The sequence below is a fragment of the Hydra vulgaris genome, chromosome 12 (genome assembly GCF_038396675.1).
Source record: "Hydra vulgaris chromosome 12, alternate assembly HydraT2T_AEP".
Lineage (NCBI taxonomy): Eukaryota > Metazoa > Cnidaria > Hydrozoa > Anthoathecata > Hydridae > Hydra > Hydra vulgaris.
In genome coordinates, this window is record NC_088931.1 from 27,837,745 (window position 1) to 27,863,637 (window position 25,893).

General features: G+C 28.4%; 1 protein-coding gene across 1 annotated transcript; it reads left to right on the forward strand.

The window, feature by feature from the left end:
- The first annotated feature begins 4,905 nt into the window (after positions 1-4,905).
- On the forward strand, positions 4,906-24,654 carry LOC100215990 (OCIA domain-containing protein 1). Its single transcript, XM_065812797.1, has 9 exons — positions 4,906-4,991; positions 7,685-7,745; positions 12,434-12,487; positions 13,075-13,110; positions 13,537-13,654; positions 16,505-16,536; positions 18,272-18,444; positions 24,302-24,407; positions 24,507-24,654. Exons 1-9 carry the CDS (start codon positions 4,950-4,952, stop codon positions 24,545-24,547), a joined length of 663 nt encoding a protein of 220 aa, XP_065668869.1. The 5' UTR covers positions 4,906-4,949; the 3' UTR covers positions 24,548-24,654.
- The last annotated feature ends 1,239 nt before the right edge of the window (positions 24,655-25,893 follow it).

The window sequence follows — 25,893 nt, forward strand, 5'->3', positions numbered from 1 at the left end:
TTACAAGATTTTAATTTTAAATGTATAAAGAAATAATATTTATTATAAATTTACTCTTCTCATAAAAATCAATTATTTTACATTTAAAATGTTTTAAAGTGAAACTAATTATGAGTATTGTAAAGAAAATTATATATTTTACAAGTCTGTTAAAAAATTTTATTTGTTATTTAAAATATCATTAATATTTTGTAAACAGATCAGAAATAAAATTATGTGCTAAATTCAATGTTTGATTAAATACTGAGGTACATTAAATAACTTCTGAAACATATATAAGATTTAGGTGTTCATAATGTCACTTGTATATATATATATATATATATATATATATATATATATATATATATATATATATATATATATATATATATATATATATATATATATATATATATATATATATATATATATATATATATATATATATATATATATATATATATATATATATATATACTAATAGCATGTTTAGATAAGCATTTACTAGTATTGTATTTTACTAGTATTGTATACGGCTTTTTCAGAAAAAGATGGAAAAAATGAAGAATAATGAAAAAAAGATAACTACACCATGCCAAACCCTTAGTCAATGTAGTGGCACTCCATTGTGGCAGCAGGCTATAAGATAATATATATATATATATATATATATATATATATATATATATATATATATATATATATATATATATATATATATATATATATATACATATATATATATATATACATATATATATATATACATATATATATATATTGTAACTAACATATATTTTATAATAAGTGAACATATCAATTTTTTGACTAAATTATCTGGAAAAAAATAATAGGAACACATAACATAAATAATTTATTAAAAATGGTAGATATTTTTTGATGTTAGCTTTTATAATAGCAAACATTTTAGATTCCACTAATTTTTTTGTAATATCAGAACTTATTTCTATATTGTAACAGCAGTTTCTAACTCTGCCTTTCGCTTCAAGTGATGATTACCTATTTATTTATTTAAAATCGACTATAAATTTATGATAGGATTTATACCTGGACTTTGTGTTGGCCATTCAAAAACATTTACAGATTTTAAACTCTACACATTACATTTGGTTTGTAAAAATTCTGTTATTTTTTTCAACTTATGTTTTGGATCATAGTCATGTTGAAATATAAAACCTACCTAATCTTCTACTTAATCTTAATGTGCTTTCTAACGAAGTCAAATTATTATTCAAAATGTCAATGTACATATCTAAATTCATTGTATCTTTGATAAATTCAAGATTTCCAACACCATTCCATGACACAGCCCCATACCATTATATTACCACCTCCATGTTTTAGAGTTCCTTGCAAGCAACTTAAGCCTTTAAAGCTTTACCAGTTTTTCTCCAAATGTTTTGTTTACCATCAGAATGTACCAAATGTTTTGTTTACCATCAGAATGTACCAAATATTTTGTTTACCATCAGAATGTACCAAATTAAATTTGGATTCATCTGACAACGGTATTTTTTTCCAAAATAAAATTGGCTTATTAAGATGAGTTTTAGCAAATAATAATAATTTTTTCTTATGCTGCTGTATCAAAAATGGTTTTTTACAATAGTAGTAATTTTCAATGGTGTGTAGCATTTAAACCCATTTTCATGTAAAAAATTTTGGATTGTTTTATCAGTTATTTTGGTTCCAGTGTTATTTTCAATATATTTTGCAACTTTTCTGGATGACTTGAATCTATTTTTCTTGAATAATCTTATAATCAAGTGATCTTCTTTGACAGTAGTTTTGCGTTTGCGACCACATCTTTTCCAAATCTTTACAGTTTTGTGACTTTTAAACGTTTTTTACAATGTTTGAAATGGTGTATCATGGAATTCCAGTCTCTTTTTCAATAGTTCTGTAATTTGTTTTTGTTGTTTAACTAAATCCAAAATTAATTTTCATTGATTCTTATTCAAATATTGTTTTGCTGGAGCCATGATTGCTATAGTATTGATTTTGCTCCTATATATTTCATAAAATAATTTTTTTGAGAAAAAAAATAGTGTTTTACCTTCAGAAAACTATTAGTATCTTACAAAACAAATTATAAATTAGAATTAAATAAGATATTTTTAAAGAAAAACTGTTTGTTCCATTAAATTTTTCCACATAAGTTAACAAAAAAATAAAACACATAATTTTAATGGTTAAAAATATACAAATGCATCAATTTTGTCATCTAAATTGTGCAACATTTGTCTGTATCGAGCAATTCAGATAAAAACGAAAGAGAACTTTTATTTAGAATAGGAGCAGAAAATACACAATTATTACTAACTAGGCAGCCTCATTTTATTTTTGTACCATTATATTTTTCAAACACTGTGTGTATGTGTGTATATTTACATATATATATATATATATATATATATATATATATATATATATATATATATATATATATATATATATATATATATATATATATATATATATATATATATATATATATATATATATATATATATATACAGGGTTAGTCAAAAGTTTTGTCTCCCCCACTGGTCTAACAATTTCAACTTTAATACAAAAACAAGTAATGATTTGCAAGAAATACATATTTATTAAACACAACAATACATAAACCAATAAAGTAAAAATATAATTCATGCTTAGTACTTAGTATGTCCTCCATTTGCAGCTCGAACAGCCGCAACACGACTCGGCAGAGATTCCGCCAGAGCCTTCAGATAATCACCATCCATCGATTTCCAAGTTTTTTGAACACGGCGTACCAGTTCTTCCCTATTTTTTGGCCGTGGTTCAAGCAGCACACTGTCTTGAAGTTTTGCCCACAAGTGTTCGATACAGGTCATGTCAGGGCTGTTACCTGGCCACCGACCTTTTGGGATAAAGGCGGAAAAATTTTTACGACAAAATTCCTGGGTCTTCTTCGCAGAATGTGCTGGAGCACCATCTTGCTGAAATAACACATGTTGAGGGCTAAACACAAGTTGGCGACTGTCAGCATCATTACCGGCTTGTTTTCCTACACAAGCTTCTTTATAAACTGGAAGAATATTATTTATGTAATAATCAGCATTGATCGTAACTTTTTCTGGGACAACTATTAATTTTGTCAAACCACACCCTGACATTCCACCGGCAACCATAATTTTAAGTCTATTTTTTCGCTTCTGCGCCGGGATAATTTTAGTTTTGTCGTCAGTGCGAATGCGGACATTTTGTCGGTTCGGAGTCGGGAAAAGTTCGATGGGCGACTCATCCGTCCAAAAAATGTGACTCCTCTTGATACGCCCCAAATGGTTATCGTCCAGATACCCGTTTTCGTCTAACCACTGGCACAGCTTTAAGCGATCGTCTTTATTTTTTGCAGTTAGTAGGGGTTTTATTGGCTGTTTATAAGCAATTTTACCCCACGGTTGTTCGCGAACGAATCTTCGTACAGTTGACTCTGATACTACTTTATTTTTTTCCCGATATCGATGCGACATGTTCAGCTTTCTTGCGCAAGCACCTGGAGATGAACCCCACTTATTTTTTATAGTTTCGGTGATGATTTTTTTTGACGCTGGTGACAAAGCCTTCGGACGACCAGAACGAAACTTGTCGTTAAACTTTGACGATGGTGATTTTGTCCAGTACCGCTGAACCGTTCGTGGATGACACCCCAACACTTTGGCAATTTGTGTCTTCGTCATGCCGGCTATCTGCAGTTCCGCCATTCTTTTTCTTAAAGCAGGAGCTGTATTTGTGACACCAGCTATTTTTCCCATCTAAAATAATAATACAAAACATAAGTTTTCCAGAATACTTCGCTTGTAATTGAAATTTAATTTTAGGGTGGGGGGAGACAAAACTTTTGACATGCATGATGAAAATTTCACCTTTAAAATTTTGAACACTAAACTAAACCCTAACAATCCGTGTTTTCATTTTATAATAATATAGACAAAATACTATCTATTAATCATGCTCATTATAAAATAACTACGTTTATTTAATAACAGCACCTTATTAAATATTCTTACCTTCCTGCTTTATAATAAAATCTTCGTATATTAAATTAAATAGTTTTTATGTCAAAAACATATTTTTAAAAATAATATCAGTAAACAACAGTATTAAGGTCAAGGTTAGATACTGAAAATAATTATCTATAAATTACAACGCTGACAAGAGATAAAATGTACTTCAAAAAAAGTGCCACTAAGGGGAGACAAAACTTTTGACTAACTCTGTACTTGTATATATACATTTATATATGTGTGTATATATACATTTATATATGTGTGTATATATAAGTAGGTATGTGCATATATGTTTTTGCTTGTATATATGTATATATATGTATGTATATATATGCATATAATTTTGAACAATATATGAAAAAAAAAATTAAAAAAATATATATATATATTTATTAGGGTGTCCCAAAAAACAACTTTTTTTAAAAATCTCTGCTCCCACCCTCTAAATGTGTTCTATATAAAAAAATAATACTAGAATTAAAACTTAAAAAACATTTAAAAAAAAAAAAAATTAATACAATTTTTTTGTAAAAATGCAAATTAAGCTAAAAATATAATTTTATAAAATTATGATTATTTTTGAAATTTTTATAAAACTTCTTTTAAGACCCAACATAATATACTTTTGAAGAACTTTTTTTTTATGATATTAGGGACCCATCTGATGTTTAAGGGACTTGAGAGACCCCTTAATATTTTAAATATTTTTTCAAAAAAATTAAAAATATTTTTTTTTTTCGAAAATTTTTTAATTCCAGTATTATTTTATTATATACAACATATTTAGAGGGTGAAAGCAAACATTTTAAAAAAAGTTGTTTTTGCGACACCCTAATATATACCTAATGATATACTTTCATGAATCTTTTTATTTTTTTAGAAAATACTAAATTTAAATAAAATGAAATAATGGAATCTAATGCCAATCCAAATGATCAACAAAGAATTCCGGTATAAAGTAGTTTTTTGTTTTTTCTAAATCATAAACCGTAATTGAATTCTACATTTCACTCAAAGTCATTGTTATTTGTTGTTGTAATTGATTTCTACCAGTCACACAAATGTTGTTGATCATTCTAATGAAAAAAAAAAATTTTTAAATTTCATTTAAAAATGAAACAAAAGGATAAATATTCTGCCCTACTTATAAAACGTAACTGCAAAATTTCCATTCTGAGATATTCTTTAAAAACAAAAAAACATATTTAGTTTACCAATCAGCTTAGTACATGTCAGAAACTTTTAATATCATCTTCAAAAAAGAGATAAGCTTTTAATGATTTTTTTTATTTTTTATTTAATTATCATAATTAAGCACATACAGTCTTTTTGCTATGTACTAAAATTATTAATTAATTTGTAAGCATGTTTTAGGTAAGAAAGAAAACGAATATGGTCTTTTTGCTTTGTACCATGAGAGAATATATGTTAATGAAGTAAATTCCGGTCCTAAGTCATTTTTAATTTTTTTTTCACTTACTGTCTATTTCGTAAGTAGGGCAGTATTGATAGCATAAGTTCAATATATATCATCAACATTAATATATTGTTATTCATTTTATAAAACGTATGTTTTAAATTGAGATGTTATAATTTATTCACTTTTCTATATTCTATAACTAAAAGCTATTTTAATGTGTTTGTACCTGTACACATAAACTTATGCTCAGTTTGTGAAATATTAGTATGCAATACTGAAAATGTTTTTGTTTAAAAGTCATGGTCAAATGAGGTTCTAGTTCCATAAACAAAAAAAATGCTTAAGAACTCTCTCCCATCTTCATGTTTTCCTCATTGAATCTAATAACTTACTTTCTGATCATCAATATTGATTTTGATTTTCTCGTTCTACTGCTACTTTGATAACGGTAATAACCGATAAGTTTTATTGTGCATTAGATAGATGTGGAGAGGTTAAGGCTATCGCCCTCGACATTTCTAAAGCCTTTGGTTGTTTTTTGAAGTTTGGCATGCTGGTCTTCTCCATAAGCTCTCTTCTTATGGTGTATCAGGTTACATTTTTAAAACTATTGAATCCTTCCTTATTAATCGTAGTATAAAATTTGTCCTGGACGGACATCACTCTTCTTAATTTCCTGTAACTTTCGTAACTTTCCTGTAAAATCTCAAGGTTTTATCCTTAGCCCTAAACTTTTTTTAATTTGCATCTCCCAGAAATTCTCACATCAAAGGTGGTATTGTTAGCTGATGGTACTACCATTTATTCTTGTCTTGATAAGAAGCCAACATTCTCTGGTTGCTTGGAGAGGGCATTTGAGCTTGAAAAGGATCTCACTTCTGTGGCTGGTCTTAGTGGATGGTGAACTTTAACTCAGATAAAACTCAATTTTTTTCAGCTAATCATTATTGCAACAATCTAGATCTTCCTATATTTATGAATGGTAATGTACTTGATGAGTCATCTATCCTTCGTCTTCTATGATTAACTCTTTCGATCTTTTTTGTAAACCATATATCAAATCCATTGTAAAATTAGCATCTGCTAAGGTTGAATCTCTTTTTTTACTCTGTATCTCACTTTTTTACTCTGGATTCTATTCTTTATCTTTATAAATCTCAAATCTCTCCTTGTATGGAATACTGTTGGATCTTTGAATGATGTCCTTTCTCTTTTAAACAAGGTGCAAAAATGCATTGTAAACATAGTTAGAACTGTCATTCAATTAAGTCTCATCCTTTTACTGTGACTGTTCATAAGTTCAAAAATTCTTATTCTTCTAGTATTTTTTTTTTCAAACATCAGTTCTTTGGAATTTGCTTCCTTCATCTTGTTTTCCTGAATTATATTATTTGCAATCTTTTAAGTTGTCTGTTAATCATTATCTTGCTTTGTAAACTTCATCTTTTCTCTTCCTGTAACTTCTAACTCTAATTGTGGTTGCTTGCAGCAAGTAAAGATGTTTTACAAAAAATAAAACTCATGCAACCTATAATTTTTTAACTATTTCTTTGGTTAAAAAGTTGTAGGTTGTATGAGTTCTGTCAACTTCTGTCGACCATTTTTTTGCTTTTTAACAATATTCTTTGTTTTCTAGTAACTCCCAATCTAATAGTAATTGCAGCTTTGTTGGGAGTGAATTAGTTTTGAAAAAATAAATAAAAAAGCCTTGATTATTTATATTTTGCCTTAAATTTTTTATATTTTGCAGTTGATTTTTATTATTTTTATTTTGGTTGGAAAGTAATGCTTATAAATAAATTTAATTTATAAATTTAATTCTGATTTGTTACAATATTTTTCATTGGTTGGTTTAATGTAATTGTGATAGCATTTCTATAAAGATTTTTCTCAGTAGTTAAAAATTAACATTTTTAAGTAATAATATTTTTTTTTATGATTATGTTTTTAATAGTAAAATTATAAAAAATAGTTTGGAAAAAATTGCAAGAGAGATACTCTAAAGAATGTCTTGATAACACAGCTAATGCAGATCTGTGGAGCAAGTACATCTGCTTGCTCCGTAGATCTTCACCAATATTTTACATTCAAATTTACAAATTTATTTATCGAAAAGTCAAAGTTCTCTTTGGATGAGATTTTGTGCAAAGGTTTCTGTTACAGAAAAATAGTTTTTATTAAGAAATTATTAAAAAAAAGATAATTAAAAAAAAAATTTTTTCAGCTAAGCCAAGAAGAGCTAAAAGTTTTAAAAGAATGTCGATTCAACAGCATTTTTTATCGAGGTGATTTTTTTTTTAATATTTGTTTAAATTTATATAATAATATTAGTATTGCAAATGTTATTGAAAATTAATGTCACATTTTTATTATTACTTTTTATCAAGAATCTTAATCTGATGTGAAATCAAAGTGAATTATGGGAAATTAAAGTGAATGATGGGAAAGTGAATAACAAACTTTTAAAAAGTTAAATAACAATGTTTAAAGCACATACATTTATGTTAGCGCATAATTATGCATATTTCATATGTTAGGGCATAATTATGCATATTGCATATACTTGCATATTATTTTTAATAAAGCAAAATTTATGAAAAGAAATATTCACAAAAGCATTTTTTTTTTTTTTTTAGTGTATTTAAAAAATTTAGTGATGCTGTATAATAATTTTTAAATCTTAATTCAAATAAATCTTTATTCAACAGTAATATCTAAGCATTATAATAAAAGATTATTAATCAATAAAGAGATTATATAATTAGTAAACTAATAATTTACCACATGTTATAAAGAAATAACTTTAAATATATATTGAAAAATTTAAACTCTTCCGTGTATGATAATCATTCTGTTTGGGAAAGTTGTACAAGCTTACAAGGTTGTTTCACCTCTGAAAATTTTCTCAACAATATGAAGACAAATCGACATGTTTAAGAGAATCAAGAATGGGATGAAGTATTAAATTTGCATGAATTACCAAGTGGATTTCATGGTTATAATTATTTTGATGCTTGGTTGAAACCAGGTTGTTTAACTTAATCATCAAGTTTCAACCAAATTTTTTGTGAAATTAAATTTTGATACGCTATATGAAAAAGCTGCAGCTTTTTCATATAGCGTATACTTGAAAAATCAAGCCAATAACAAGTTTTAGTGTTATTTTTTTTTTTTTTAGGAGTAATAATATTTCTATACTTTTAATATTTACAGAGAAGTGTACACTCATCATCTGAAATTGAAAAACATTTTCCAGTTGTCTGTTGAAAGTGTTTTTAAGTTTATTTCTCACACTAGATTCAAATTTATTACCTGACTGGATTGCTTGTTTGTGATTTTTTGGAAAGTCATAAACTTTTTCTGACATTGAAGAAATGAAAGAGCTGTTAACAATCGCATTGCAACTGTTAACATTTGGTTTAGAAACATTTGCTAACATTTACTTTAGAAAAATGTTTTTTTGCTTTTGTTGCAGTTTTTGATGTCAACTTTTACTTTTTAATTCCGTGTTTTTATTTGGGTATGTTTTTTGTGGTGTGACCACATTCTATTTGTCTAACTTAAAAATTTTATTTCTTCATACTTGAAACTGTTTTCTGTGTTCTGATGTGTAGTGCCCAAGCATCTGATATTTTGCCCAGAAGCAAATCAATTTGGTTCACCACTATAGATAAATCATAAGAAAGTAAAAATACCTTTCTTAAAATTTCATATAAAATAGAACCAAGCAGTTTCCAAACAAAACAAACAGCATATGAAAGAAAAATGTTGATTAAATTCTTTTATTTATTCACATTAATGTTTCGAGCATTTTAAGATATTTTCAATTGTTTTTGACATTATTGGCAATCAAATAGCCTCAGCATTAATGACAAGTCATTAGCTGACATAAATTAAAAGTCTTAAATATAATTGCTGTTAAAGCAATTAACAAAAAACTAAAAATATTGTTGTCCTGCGTTTTTGAGATTATTAAACAATTTCTTTCTAATTGCAATATTAAAGTAATCCTCAAAGCCCAGCGCTCTTCTTCACTCCCAGTATTTGCTGGGGTACCTCAAGGTTCTATCCTTGGTCCTGTATTGTTTCTTATCTATATTAATGATCTTCCTGACAATCATACATCTAAAGTGGCTCAACTTGCTGACAATTTAACATTATACTCCTGTCTTTACAAAAAGTCTTCACTTTTCAGTTGCTTAGAACATGCAGTCAATCTTGAATTCTTTTGTAACAGCTTGGGGCTTGTAGTGGCTTGCGAATTTTAACTCCAACAAAACTAAGTGATTTACTGCAAACAACTATCGCAATACATCGTTCAATACTAACTTCTCAAGGAAATCCAGTGCAAAGTTTGCATCTGCTTTTCATGGAAACCAATATTACAATTGATAGCAAGGGTATCTGTTAAAGTTGCTACTTTTTATGTGCTCACTATTATCTTACTCCTGATTCCATTCTCTACCTCTACAAATCTCTTATTTGTCCCTATATGAAATACTGTTGTCAAATTTGGCTCGGTTCTTCTAATGATGCTCTTTCTCTTCTAGACCAAGTCCAAAAACGCATTGGTTGCATTTTTTTCATTTACTACAAACACTATCATGGTCGCTGCTCAAATGAGCTATTATTTCTAGTTCTATCTACCAAAAAACATTCCCTGCACTTCAATTCTTTGAAACTTTCTCCCATCTTCATGTTTTTCTGACTTATACAACCTTCAACTTTTAAAGTCTTCTGTCAACTGTCTCTTTACTCTTAAACACCTTTCTTTGTTTTCTAATAACTCCCAAGTTAATAGTGGTTGCTTGAAGACTTGTTGGAAATGAATTAGTATTAAAAAAATAAAGCAATAATATTCAACTATAATTTTTATAAAAAAAATTATTTTCAATAAAAAATAGGGTTAAACATTATAAGTGAATAGCCAGAAGAGTAAAGAAAGTATAAAGTGAAAAAAAAAAAGTAAACGTACTTACCATAAAGTGTACTTACCATTCAGCCTATAAACATTTCTCACAGAAAGTATATTATCTATCAGTTAACAATATTTGTGAATGATCTTATTAAATTGCGTTTAAATGTTATTTCAAAAAATTGAAAGGACTTGATTGCTCAATAAATTATCTCATCATTTTTTTCTAATTTAAATTGTTAAATTATACCTGTAGCTTAAAACAAAGCATAAAATTAAACATAAAATGTTTATTATTATTATGCAAGAATTAAACATCTATTGATTATATAAGCATCATTAAAGTTAATACACTCAAAATGATAAAAAAAAGTTTGTTAAAAAAAAAAAGACAAGCGTTTTTAAAAACCATTATAATCAAATAACTTTGATCTTTACTAATGTTTTGATATTATTGAAATGCTTTTTAATGAAGAAACAAACCACTGCTAATGATATTTTATATGAAAAAAATTTTTAATACATATTTGTTATGATAAATGTCGATCTTTAAAAAATAATTTCAATCAATTTTTTTAATAAACAACTTTAAAAAAATGATAGTCTTTAATGGATTATTATTATTCCATGGATTATTATTATTCCATTATTAAGTTTATTATTCCATTTAATTAAAAACTTGATTTAAATAATCTTAGTGTTTTGGTTTTTTGAGTTTTACTTTAGTTGAGTTATGTTGTTATTTTATTTTTAAGTTGTTTTTTTTGTTAAGTCTGGATAAGTTTTCAAATTTTTAAATTAAGTAATAAGTTTTCATTTTCAAAACAAACTATTATTTCCATGGTCATATAATACCACATAAAAGCACGCCTTACTGACCAAGACTTCTGCTTTAGATCTGCAGATTTAAGACTGCTGCCTTAGATGTAAAAAAAAAAGGACCCAGAAAACAGGTCATGGTAAGCTAGGTGTGTCAGAGTTAACTCTGTCTATTAGACTTTTCTTGTAGAAAACTTTTCTGCAGAAAAGTTTTTGCTGATTATTAAGTTATGACATAAATTTTAGCAAGCAGAACTATCAAGGAAGGGGTGGGGAAGGAGTCATAGCAAATTAAAAATATAAATTTTTATAAAAGTATTTTAAGATCTTAGCGACAGCATTAGTAGCTCGATGATTATGTCCGATGTTCTTAGAGCAATAAGGTAATAGTCATCAAAGGTTTAAGTCCTCCACTTGGATAATAAAATATATTTTTTGTTTTTAATATTGCTAATTTTTTTAAATACAATGACGTAAATACAAATATTCAAAACAAAACAGTTTAAACAAAAAGCCTTTTAAGTTTTCTATATACTATACATACGTAAATATATCTGATTCGCTAACTTATCTTTCCTGCTGTCAATAGTACTGATGTTTACACAGATGTTTCTACATAAGGCTGTATAAGCGGATTTTTTACATTTGAATATAACATATTGCTTACGGTATAAATTTTTATAAAATGGTTTGTTTTCTTTAAGAGATATATATTCTGTAGCCTAGTGGTTTAGTACGCTGTCGTCTGTAGCAATATCCTGACGATTTTGTGAGTTCATATCCATGGCTAAGCATAAAAACTTTTTTTTTTTTTTTTTATAAATGCCGCTTTTTTAAATGCAAAATTATAAACACAAGTGAGTGTAAGCACTACTACTACTACTACTACTACTACTACTACTACTACTACTACTATTGAGTTTAGCATTATTAAATTGCAGATAAAACTTCACTACCCAATATTTTCAGACATTTTTTTTTTTTAATACATCAACTGAGTTTGGGACTCAAACTCAGGGTATTTTGTTTGTTATTCCATGCATATTTTTTTTGAAATTTTTTTTTCATGCTTTGCATTTCAGTGGGTGATTTTTTAGTTTTAAAAATATATATGGTAAATAATAAATAACAAATATTTTTCTAGATAACAAACATGCTGAATAACAAATAATTTAAATTGGTTGTAATTTTCCTTTATATTTTATAAAGTTAAATTCGTTATAATTTTTCTTTGCTCAGGTTTACCTACTGCTTCTATTTCGATTCTGTTAATCAAAGCTGCAGAAAATTACGGTAATTTTTTTTATTAAGACAGAATTGATAATTTAGGGATGAAAAGTTTCAAATTGAAGTTTAGGAATTATAGCCAAATATTCCTTATTTAACTGGGCTCTAGCATCTTGAAGCTTTAGAAATGTTCAGGAATTTGGATCTCCGTAAAGAAAAAATACTTTTAGAGTCTTGCAGTCTATTATTTTTGAACCGAGAGCTTTTGAACCCAGAACCTATTGTTGTAATCTGGGAGTCTAAGACTTCTCATTAAAAATTATATATTTTAGACCCTTCTAGTCTTGTTTTTCCTCTCTATAAAGTTCAGAAAAAAAAGGGAGACTTTTTTGAAGCTGAAGGGCTACAAAATTCAGGTAAAGACCATTGACTCTAAACTCTCGAGCTCTTTTTGTGACTTTCCATCCCTGCGAGAAACAATTCTTCAGAAACATTTATTAGTAATTCCTTTTTTAAGAAAAAAATGAAAAATTATTTTTTTACTGTTTTTACTAAAAAAAAGTGAATGACATGTTGAATAACTTTTTTTTGGATAAAAACAAAAAAAAAAAAACTCATTGAATTATGTTGAATACACAGGAAATATATTCTAGGTTTGTTAAGGAAGAGATCTTTGCTATTTTATGCAGGTAAACATTTTTTTATTATTCAACTTTGCTGCAATGATATTTTTTTTTTATTCGTTGTTTCAACCTGATCTCACTGGATTTTGGTTTGTATTGTTAGAGTATTTAAGAGTATCTGCAGTTGAGATTTAATGTTTTTTGGTGAAAGTTTGGTATGTAACTTGTGTTAAGTGTACTAATGGTTAAACACGGTTTAAGCATGGTTTTCATGTACTTATGGTTAAGATTAAGCCATAAGAACATTTGAGAGCACATATTGTTTGCTGATAGGTTATTCTTATTTATTGCTTTTTTTATGAAAATTGTTTAAGAATGACAAAGGAGACATTTAAAGTGTTGTTTGTTTGTTTTTAAGGAATATTTAGTGCTGGATCAAAACTTATTGAAGTATGACAAAAAAGAGATTTAGTGAAGTTTTTTTTTTTTAAGGAATATTTAGTGCTGGATTTTTTTTTGGTGTTGGCTCTTATCGGAATCAATGTATAGAGAAGATTTTGGCTTTAGAAAATTCAGTACTGGCTGATCAATATCGGAACTTTTCAAGAAGGTAACTGTTCATATTTTGTATAAGCATATTGACAGTTTCTTATTTTGCTAATTGTTATATTTAAAATTGGAACTATGAAAATTAAATTACTGAAAAATAGATTGTGTCAGTTTTAGGCGTTTTAAACTTATTCTGATATCTTCAGAATGGTTTTAAATAGGTATAATACAAATCTTTTGCATTATACCCATTTAAAACCATTCATTTAAAACTAATTTATAATAGTGAATTTTTTGCACTATATTTTGATCTTTTATTGAGATGTTTTGACAGGTGACACAATTTGACACAACATTTTTTTCCTTCAACTTGCTGATTTTATTGTTCAATTCCATAAACTGTTAATCCAACTTTAATATTCAAAGGTCTTGAAATATACTCATTGAGTAAATTGCTTTTCTACAAATTTGTTGTTTATCATATTGTTTCACAACAAAATTTTGTTTGGATAAGTGTTTCAATGTTTCTTATACAATTTGAGGTCACTGATGTCAGTGGTTTGATGACTAGTTTTTGAATGGTTATTAAATTTTTTTAGAAACAAACGCTTATAATTGTACACAATTTGCAGAGCATTCGATATTATCTTACACAATTTGCAGAACAATTGTGATATATTATTTTAGTCAACTTGTTATCTATATCATATATTTTAGTATTAAGAATTTTCAAATATTAAAAAAATTTTAACATATTATATTTTAAAACATACTTAGTTATGGCAAGTAAAGGTTGCAACCAGGTATCACTAGTTAGCAGTTATCACTAGATTGCTTTTGTTCTATTTCATTGAACCAAAAAAATTTAAAGATAACATCACTCCTGATGTAAAATACTTTACCGCTGAAGCATATTTAGGTATAAGATTAGGTGAACAGGATAAATATTTTGTGAATGCTACAGGTCAACAATGGAAGGATAGAATTTATCCTAATATACCTTCTTCCATTGCTCTAATGTCTCACAATGATGATCTGTCCATTTTGGTTCCTCCATTCTATGAAGCAGTGAGGGAAAGTAGTGGTTCAAGTAACAGTGATGATGATTAGCAGTGTGAGGGTAACAAAAGTAATACTCGTTTTTTTAATCAGCAAGAAGTTGATGACTTGATTAGAGACTTGAAGTTTCTAAGTGATCAAAAGTTAGACTTGTAATTGTTATACTTGAGGGAGTGGAAATTATAGATCCTACTAGTATAAATTCTGCTTTTCAGAGCAGGCATGCAGTATATGCAACTTTTATGCAACGCATCAGTCTCTGTGCCACTGCATAAATGTTAATGCACTATTTAATGAAACTCACTTGCCAGAGGAATGGAGACTATTAATAGATGGTTTCTCAAGAAGTTTAAAGACAATACTCACAATGACAGTTTACATTTTTCTGTTCCTGTTGCAATTGAAGAAAGACTACAGAGTGTTATAGCTTTACTTAAGAAAATTAACTGAATCCAATAAACAGAAATTGTGCAAAGATTTTATGATGCTTGACTTTGTTGATTCTCCATTGCAAATGCATTAAACAGCTGTTTTTTTGTGTGTGTCTTTGGAACAGCAGAAATGACTGTTAGCAACAGATCAGGTGAAACAAGTAATTGGACAAAGTAACAAGTAATTTTGATTTTTTATATTTCTAAAAGTAACAGCAGGTAAAGTCACTTTTGGATATTTTTTGTCCCCAAGTGAAGCGAATAATTGAATTTTGTTACTTGTATTCTGCAATTACAAGTGCAGAACTTGGATTTTGATGTTTTCCAAGGAGGGTTGGTTTACTCAGCAGCAACTAAGCTTCTTCCAAAAGGCTTTTAAGCAGTTACCAAAACCTGAATATTCATCAAGTTGCACTCATTTAGATTTCTTTGATTTCATTTAGATTTTGGCTGAAACCTTAATAATAGTGCAGTCAATGAAGAACATGGTAAGCAGTTTCATTAAGATATGCTAGCGACGGAAATTTTCAATTGTTGACATTTAATAAGATAATGATTTTTATTTGTATTTAATGATCATGTGTTTTTTTGAGCTCTTTCTTGCAACAACTTTTGTAGGTTTTAACTGAATTAAGTTGTTATTTTTAACATTTCAGATGCCTTTAGGAGCACTTACTTTTTTTTTTTCTTTCTGTATAGCGATAAAATTTAAATTAACTCTCTTAATAAATTTTTAAATTTGGATGATGTCCGCAAAGTTATAAAACAAAACTTAAAAGTTAATTTCTTAGAAATTTAGTTTATAGTGCACTTAATTTTACATAATGACTAAAAGATGTTATACCAATGTTGAATGCTTTAGCAAATTGATTTTTCTGATAAAATTTGTTGACATCAGACAGTAGATGTTAATATGGTTTTATATACTTTGCAGATATTGTATTGTATTCATCTACAAAAAATGCAGTTTGGCAGTTTTTTTTCCATGATGATCATGATGATCACATGACTTGTACAATTATAATAATATAGATGTGTTGATATTTTGTCTGTTGATACAGTTGAGTTATTAATCTATCTGTTAATACAGGTGTGTTGATATTTTACCTGCTGGTAAAGTTGTGTTGACATTTCACCTCTAGGTACAGGTGTATTGATATTTGAAACAGATGTGTACAAAATATTGTACACATCTGTTTCAAATGAAACAAATTTATACAATATTTTGTCCGCTGAAAAAGTAAATAAATGCCTGCTAGAACAATAAATAAATACCTACTGGATGTGTACAGATTATTGAGATAAGATTAAATTGTTTAGAAAACTTAGCAATAACCCAAAGTTTTAAAAGTTTTAATGACCCCTAAAACGTTTTTATCTGTGAGTAATGGACACATTATAATGAAATTTTATTAATTTAGGCATGGATTGCCTGTTAAAGAAAAGGTAACAGGTATGTAAGTTTTTTTTTTAAATTCTTTAAAAAATAAATTTTTAAATAATTCCTTATTAAATAAATAATTTTTTTACAATACTTATATCATCACTTCCTTATTAAATGTTTTTATCAACTTCTATCATTGGCTAATGTTTTATCAAACATGTATGATTGGCTAATGTTGTATCAAACATGTATGATTGGCTAATATTGTATCAAACATGTATTATTGGCTAATGTTGTATCAAACATGTATGGTTGGCTAATATTGTATCAAACATATATGATTGGCTAATTTGTATCAAACATGTATGATTGGCTATTGTTGTATCAAACATGTATGATTGGCTAATGTTGTATCAAACATGTGTGATTTTATCAATGTTGTATCAAACATTTATGATTTTATCAATGTTTTTATCAGGTACTATGATTGACAGATGTTGTATCAAACATTGAAATGTGATTGGCAGATGTTCCATCAAACATGTGTGATTTGATGTTGTATAAAACATATATGGAAATGTTTTAATTGCATAACTACAATTTCTGAAGCCCATTGTTGAGGTCCTAAACTGATGTGATACAGTTTGCTATCATTTTTTAAAATCTATCCATGATCAAATATTTTCCATGAGATTGATATAAAGTGATTGTACATGGTACAATGATATGTTAGTTTCAGTATACCCATGAGAAATCAATTTTGTAAAGTGAGGTTTCACTTTAAAAAATTGAAAAGACATCAGACTCCTGATTGATACATAGACATCAAGAATGTTTTATAATTTTGTTTTATAGTTTAACACTTTAAAATTTGAAATTTTCTTGTTTTGGTTTGATTATCTGTCACTGCCAAAAATACTTTTAGTGTACGCAGAGTATACAACAACATCTAGTAACTTCTTGTTAAACGGCTGTTACCCTGTTACTTCTTGGTGAACAAATTGGCTAAAATAGTAAATACTCTTTGTAAAACAGCTTTGGTTTTACTCAGATTTGGATTGGTAGTTTATCTTTTGGAGTTTAACAGACCTTAGTCTCATAGTATGTGTTATACAGTGTTTGCAGCCTTTTGTTTTTATTTTTTTATTTTGAAACATTTTTCTGATGGTCAGTGGTTTTTCTGATGGTCAGTGGTTTTTCTGATGGTCAGTGGTTTTTTAATCTATTGTCAATCTTTGTTTTGTTGATCAAAATACTTTTCTTTTTTTTCTACAACTTGATGAATAACATATGAATATAAGTACTTTTTTTCAAAATAGATATAAGTACTTTTTTGCTAAACTTGATGTTTAACAGAAGATCATCAGGATCATACCACCATGAATTAATCTTGATACATTCTTGCCCCCCCCCCTTCACCTTACCCAAATGCTTAAAAGTTAATTCTTTATTTTAATAATTTTGTTAAATCATTAATAGCATTACGTTTCAGCACATCATGCAACATCTTCTATAATTACGTTTCAACACTTCATGCAACTTCTTCTATAATTTTGTTTCAACACTTCATGCAACATCTTCTATAATTTTGTTAAACTTGTTGTTACTCTGTTAGCTACTGAATTTGGAATATGTTAACAAATCAAACAAAGAGATGAAAAATTATTTATCTATTTTTTTGTATTAGATCTCTCAAATTTCGATAAATTATTACTATAAATAGTTTTTACTTTTTTTTTGTATATAAATTTTTTTTTTTTTTTAATTACATATTTTACATGTATATTTAAATTTTTTTATATAGAGTTTACTGCAGATTCACGATTACATAATCAAATAGATCCATCTTCAACTGAAGATAATATTTATCAAAAAAAATCATTGGAAAGAAAAAATCGCTGGGAAGAAATTAGAGAAGCTTCAAAGCAAAGATCAAGAGGAGGCACATCTTATGATGACTTAAAAAAAAATTCAACGGTATTATTTTGTAGCAAACAATAATAACTTTCAATAATTACAATCACTAATAATTATAGATTTTATTGGTCAATTCAGTTTATTATAAAGTGAATGTTTTTTTAAAATGACCTCATAATGACTTTTTATTTTGATATCATTTTGAAATAACAAGTTTGTATTATAGGTAATAATTTAAAAACACCCAACACTTACAAAACTTTTACCTTTTTGTGTTGATACCATTTTGAAATAACAAGTTTGTATTATAGGTAATGATTTAAAACCATCCAGCATTACCTATTTGTCAGTAGCACTTACAAAATTTTGACTTTTTTATTGATTTCTCATGATGTATAAAGATTTTTAAAGAAATCTAGTTAGTTTGTAGGTGGCCAGTTTTACTTGACATTTCTGTTAAATTAATTCTGAAAAGTTAATTATATAAAAACCTTAATTCTTAAAGTCTCTGTTGAAATTTTTTTAAAGTGTGATCATAGTAGGCCCTATCACCATCTACCTACCTTTTTTTTTTTTTGAAAAACATTTTGCTGAAAAAAATTATTTTTTTCATCCATTAAAAGAATTAATCTTTTTAATGGGTGATTTTAATAAAAAATCTTTTAAAACTTAAATCTCTGAATATTTAGACATTTTCTGAAATTACTTTCTTCCTTTCATATCTTTACTGACAATAATTACAAATCATTCAAGAGCTTCAATTGATAATAAATTTTGTGATTCAATTTCCAAAAATGTTTTTTTGGTGATAAAAAATGCATTGACTGTGCTCACCCCATTTCAGCAATCATAGATTATTATAGAAAGTTAGTTATAGAAAGTAAAGATCTTTAATATCATCTGAATGTTTTTGTTTTTTTAATTGTAATTCACTCACAGCCTATATAATAAGGTGGCAAGCAATCAGCTAAGGCTGTGAGTTACTAGAAAAAAAAGAATAGAGTTTCAGAGCAAGGAAATGATTGACTGAAAACTTGAATAGTTGTAGGTTGTATGGTTCAAGAAAACATGAAGATGGAAGAGAGTTGAAAAAACCTTTAAGGGTTGAAGTGCAGGGAAAAAAAACTAGACAAATAAATGTTTTTAGAACATGCTGGGACAGAGACAATAAAAAGAAATGGCACTACTGAATGACAAGTCAAATAAGAATGAGTTTTGGTTGGAGTTTTTGATGGAACTAGAGATGATAGCTTTTTTCATGAGCAGCAACCATGATAGTATTTCTAGAATAGAGAAAGCGATGCAACTTTACAACGTTGGGAGAGAGGCTCAATTTTTGGCAGATCAAGCAGGTCTAACTATTTTTACAATTTGTTTTTTAGCCTTGTCTAAAAGAGAAAGAGGATCATTAGAAGAACTGAGCCCAAGTATGACAACATTCCATACAGAGACAAATAAGTGATTTTTAAAGGTAGAGAACTGAGTCAGGAGTAAGATAATGGCGAGCACAATAAAGAGAAGCAACTCTAGCAGATGCTAACTTTGTAATCAATTGTATATATGGTTTCCGTGAGAGGTCAGTAGCGAACAATAACCCAAGAAGACATAAAGAAGGGGACTCAGTGAGAGGTTGCCATTCATTAATATAAGAATGTTGACAGTGTTGCGATAGTTGTTTGCAGTAAATAACTGAGTTTTGTAAAAGTTAAAATTCACAAGCCACTGCACCCCCAATCTGTTGCAGAAGTGAAATCAGATTCAAGATTAGCTGCCTGTTCTAATCGATTGAAAAGACTTTTTGTAAAGACAGGAGTAAAAAGTTGAATGGTATGCAAATAGGCCACTTCAAATGTAAGGTTGTAAAATCATTAATGTAGGTAAGAAACAAAACAGGTCCAAGGATAGAACCTTGAGGTACCCCAGAAGTTACTGGAAATGAAGAAGAGTGGTGGCCTTCAAGGACGACTTTAATAAGGCAGTTAAAAAGAAAAGAAAATATTAATTTCAAAAACTTTCCTAGATATACTATATAAAGCAGGCTTATGAAGAAGACCAGCATGCCAAACTTTATAAAAAATTTAGATGTTTCAAGAGCAATGGCCCTTGCCTTGCCTCTTCCATCTAATGCATGATAGAATTTTTCAGTACAGCAGTAAGCAAGTCAGCCTTAGAACAAGAAGATCCAAAACCCTATTGATTGTCTGACAGTAAGTTATTTTACTTAAAATGGGATGTTAGAAATTTTTTTGATCAAAGACTTAATGACCTTGTAAATAGAGAAGACTGATTGAACAATAGTTAAAATCATAGTTGGGTCTGAATATTCTCCAAAAAATTGGAACCACTGATGCCATTTTCCAGCAGACAGGAATAGAAGATTCAGTCAAGCACTTATTAAATAGTTTAGAGAGAATTGAAGAGAGTTCTGGAGATTTTGTTTGACTATGACAGGAAAGTTGTCTTGACCACAAGCTGCAGAAGAGTTTAATTGAGATACGACTTTAGCAACAGAAGCTGAAGTGATTTGAATGTCTAACAATGGGTTAACCTGTTTAAGTGGAATGGCAGGGAGAGTGTGGTTGTAAGATTCAAAAGTCAAAATAGAAGAAAAGTTCTTTGCAAATAGTTCATCCTTGGGAAGATAATGTGGGAGATCAGTCCAATGAATTAGAGATGAAATGTTAGACTTACCTTTGTTAATGACATTGTTGAAGATTTTATAAAAGTCTCTAGAGCCTAATTTCTGAGATAAGATACGAGATTTAGTAAACTGGGAATAACGAAGCTTAGCATCAGGCAGCACCTTTTTACATTGATTTCTTGCATTAGTAAATAGGCGTTTGTTCTCAAAGAGTTGTTATTTTGAAAAAGATGAAAAAAATGATTATGATTAGATATAGCAGCTGCACAAGAAGGTGAAAAACATACATTAGAATGAGGCTTGACTTGAAACTTGACTTAAAGAAGAAATAAAAGCTTCCATACCTGCCTGGATTCAGGAGGTTATCTAGGAGGCGTATTTATCATCAAAGAGAGAAAAGACATGAGCCCAAGGATGATAATGAAGGAAATCATGAAAAGAATCTCAATCAGCTTTAGGGTATTAGTAAGTAATGCAATGATAGGATGAGTCCGAAGAACAAGTATGAAATAAAAGATTTATAGAAATCACTGCATGGTTGGAACCACCTAAAGGAGAACAAGGAGAAGTTTAACACAAGCTAGGGTCAGAGACAAGTCACACATAGAGTGAAGAGGTGCTAAACAGAAGCACAAATAAGAATGGTCAGAGAATTCAAGCCTGATTTTTTAATAAATAAGTGAATTGATGCATAAGTATACACCCAAGCTAAGCATGTGACAATTGGCGTTTTTGTGAGTCAAAGTTTTGTACCCATCAATATTGAGATCTGAATAAGGAACAGCCAAATTTAAATTTGTCTCACAAAGAGCAAGAAAACCTGTTGAATATTTCAACTAGTAATATTAAACTGATGAAAAGTTACTTGTGCAGGCTATAAATATTTGTGAAAAATGTATTGAAACAGTTAAGTTAATTTAGGCATGGTTTAAGTTCAAAGAGAGCTTGACTCATTCATAGATAGAGCACAGCATCCCAAGCAACGAGTTATGCAATTGTCTCAGTTCTGCTAATTCACCCAAAGTTGTAACTTGGGCTCCTTATGTGGCACTGTTATTTTGCAGCTGTTGATGAAATCAACAACTCTGATATTTTGCAGCTGTTGGTGAAATCAGCCACTCTTAGAGCTAACACAGAGTTTGAGAAACCTTGCTACCAGGGGGCCTCAGAACCATTAAACTGAGTTTTAGAGCTGTACCCTTATTAGGAGATAATAGGAATAGTTGCAAAGCCACTATGAAGGAAGCACAAGCAAAAATCTTTATATTAGAGTCAAGAAGATCCAGCATTCATCATCCTTGGCAGGAAACAATGCTATACAGTTTTACACCTATGCCATCCTAATATATGAAGAAGGGGTTCGAGGTTGGTAAATAGAATTGTTCTGCTTACCCCTAAAGTTTTTGCTTAGGAGGTCTTCTACAAGGCAGCAACTGGATGAAGTTGGCACCATCTCTAGTCCTTACTTAACCAAAAGTCTAGACGCAAAGGAATTTTAGCTGGATGCAGTTATCATCTGCTCAAGATGAGTATTTTTATCGAGACACTATCTCTAGCATTTACTCAACTAAGAGCTCTGTAAGTAGGGGAATTTTAAGTCAGAGTTTATTTCTCCTAGCCTTTATCTAAAAAAAGCAAATCCTAAAAGGCAGCAGGTTATAGAGCAGGTACTACTGGATTACATGATACTGTTACATTCCTGTTTCGGAGTTATAGAGTTGAGAAAGTGTTGTAACCACAACTAAAGTAGCTTCCTTGACTGTAGTTCATAGCCAAGGGGAGGTGAATTAAAATTAAATAATAAAAAAAGCCAATAAAGTTTAAGTTCTTTACTATAAATTAAAATTAAATTAATTAAATTCTTTAATATTCATCAATGAATCAACTTAAAACTCATTTTATTTGTAAGTTGAACAAAAGTTTGTATGAAAATTGTTTCTTAACAACAAATCAATCTAGTTTCTACAAATTACTTTGTAAACTAAATGAATATACATAATATTAAAAATATAAACAAAATACAAATTTTGAATATTTAGGAATGTTATGTCAAAAAGATGCAAATCATTAAACAGACTTTCAAACAAACAGAGAAAAACATTTTTAGTTTTTCACAATAAAAATTTCGCCCTGAATCTTTTTAGATAAATTTTGAATAATAATCTTAGTAATAAGTAATTTTAATCTAATAATAAGTAATATTTAACTTATTAATAATTTTATTAGTATCTAATTGTATATTTAACTTATCAAAAATTTTATTAATATCTAATTGTATATTTGTCTTATTATCTTTTAGCATATGTATTTTAAAATTGTTGAATGTTTAAATTTGCAGAATAGTTATTCCGTTTATCTTTAAAGCTGTTCAAATAGTTTATCTTTTTATTAATGTCAGTAGTTTTGAACGGATTCATATGACTTTTTGATAATATTTTATTGAAAACTCTGAAAAGTTTTGTGATACTCAGAGTTGTTAACAAGGTCAAAAGTAGAAAGGCCAAGGACAAGGCCTTGTCCTTTAAAAGAGTTTTAAGGTTAAGACCAAGATTAAGAGTTTCAAGGCCAAGATCTAGGCAAACATTTTCAAGACCAAAGACTTAAATTTTTGTCTAACATTAAGGCTAATTATTAACAAAACTGTAGGTAACAATTGCTGTGACAATAAACCACACGTTGTAAAAAAAAACCAAGGTTATGCGCAAAATTCTACGAAGTCAGTAAGAAAACCTACTTGTAGTTATATATATGAAAGCCGAAAACAAAAGTACCAAAAAATAAAGAATGAAAACTTTTAATTCTTTCATTTTATGTATTTTTTTTTTTATTTTATGTATTTTTTTTTTTCAAGGCTAAACCCAAAATTTTTAACCAACAGTTTCAAAGCCAAGGCCAAGGTCTTAGTTTTTGGCCTTAAGGCAAGGCTAAGGACTAACAACTCTGGTGATACTCATATTTTATTCTATATTGTGTCCGCTCTGCTTTTTTTTTATATTAGCAATGTTTGCTGATGACTGGTGATGTTTGCTGATGATTGGTCATGTTTGCTGATGATTGGTGATGTTAGCTAATGATTGGTAATGTTAGCTGATGATTGATAATGTTTGCTGATGATTGGTGATTGCTGTATGGATAATAATGCGGTTAAATTAAACCAGTTTTAAATTTGAAAGAATTAGTATAATATTAGTTGCAACTGGTATTGCAACTAATGAAAGTAGCATCTGGAAAAGATGTTGAAGAACTTTCAATGATGAGTAAATTTACTTTTTTTAGGAACCATCTGAATCTTCTAATGATGACTTTGCATATACCGAGACATCAGATGAACGCAATAAAATGCAATCTGCAAATAGATTTCCTGGAAAAAATAGTTTACAAGGTAACCATTTCAAAGAGAGATATATCCGGTAATTATACGTATTCTAATGTGCAAGGAAATTTTTAAATGTTTTAATTTTTATATTAAATAATATTTTAGCTTCAAAAAGAACGAACTCATATGGTGATGATATGGAATGAAACATGACGATGATATCGAATCATATTAATGAACAAGGAAATCATATTAAAAAACTTATTTTATCAAATTTTTTTGGAGTAAATAAATAAAAACATGTTTTGTTCTATGCGATTTTTATTCGTGTAACAATTTTATTTTCAATTTGACTTTAAGACTTAGACTATTAATTACTTTTATTACTCCCTTACCGCCCAACCACCCGCCTCTATCAAAATAATAATAATAATAGCTTAAGAACCGAGTATTAAAGTATAAAAAATTGTCGCTGTCTTGAGATCGTCAGTATTTTCCGTCAAAAATTCACAAACAAAAATGTTCTCATAATCTAAATATACATAATAAACGTTTCTTGTATTTAAATGATGTAATGTTTAAAAGCAAACAATTTATTATTAAAGAAACAAAGTGGCACATAAAAAATAGTGGAAAAAATAATTTAAAACTCGAGATGGAAAGTTATTTAAAAAGGACGTCTTTTATCATTTTGACTTTAATATTAAAGTAAAATGTAAAGCTACCATTAAAGAAAAAACAATAAACGTAATAGTTTATATCAACAGAATTAGAAGTTATGTTAAAAAACACATTGTATTTGTCTAGTTGAAAAAAGTGGGTGCTGTAATCACGATATGGCTCCACTTTTTGAGCTGGCTAATTATTCCAATAAGTAGAAGTATTCCTCAAAAAAATGATTACACCAACAGAGATTGACAATAGGGGTGGTTACCTGGGCAGGATTAAAAAGCCTTTTTTTCAAAAGGAATAACCTTGATAATAATGAACTAATTTGGAAATTCAAAACAAAATAAAAACGTTTTGAAAAGGGCAATAATACCTAACATGCTAACTATAAAAACCTTTTTAGTTTAAGGTAAATATATTGCGTGTTGATTATTAAATTTTTTGTTATAGCCATTGAAACTTGTGCCACGGAAGGAACCCATCGTTCCTTCTGCGACACAAGTTTTAAATGCTTATAACTAAAAATTCTACAACAATATCTTTTCTCAAAATTAAATAGATATTTATAGATAGTATGTCAGGTATTTTTGCCCCCTTCTAAACGTTTTTTTTTTTAACTGATAACAATAGAATAAAATGAAATTATTAGGGTAATTTAATGTTATTTTGCCCATCACTCAATCTTGCCCACCATCTTTGATTGCTTATATGTCCGTTAACGCACACGCTACATCATCACAAAGACATTTATTTAGAGCAGCAAGCCAACCTTTATTAGCATTATAACAACCAACCTCAGAGGAACCGTAGATAAAGAATTATCACTTAAGGAAAATTTGTTGATTTTTGCTACTTAACTTGCCGAATTCAAACCAGCTAATGC

Excerpts from the sequence above, each read along its gene's own strand:
- LOC100215990 (XM_065812797.1), top strand. The coding sequence starts at position 4,950 with ATGGAATCTAATGCCAATCCAAATGATCAACAAAGAATTCCG. Across the intron at positions 12,488-13,074 it reads CAAAGCTGCAGAAAATTACG|GTTTGTTAAGGAAGAGATCT; the intron begins GTAATTTTTTTT and ends AATATATTCTAG. Across the intron at positions 24,408-24,506 it reads TGGAAAAAATAGTTTACAAG|CTTCAAAAAGAACGAACTCA; the intron begins GTAACCATTTCA and ends ATAATATTTTAG.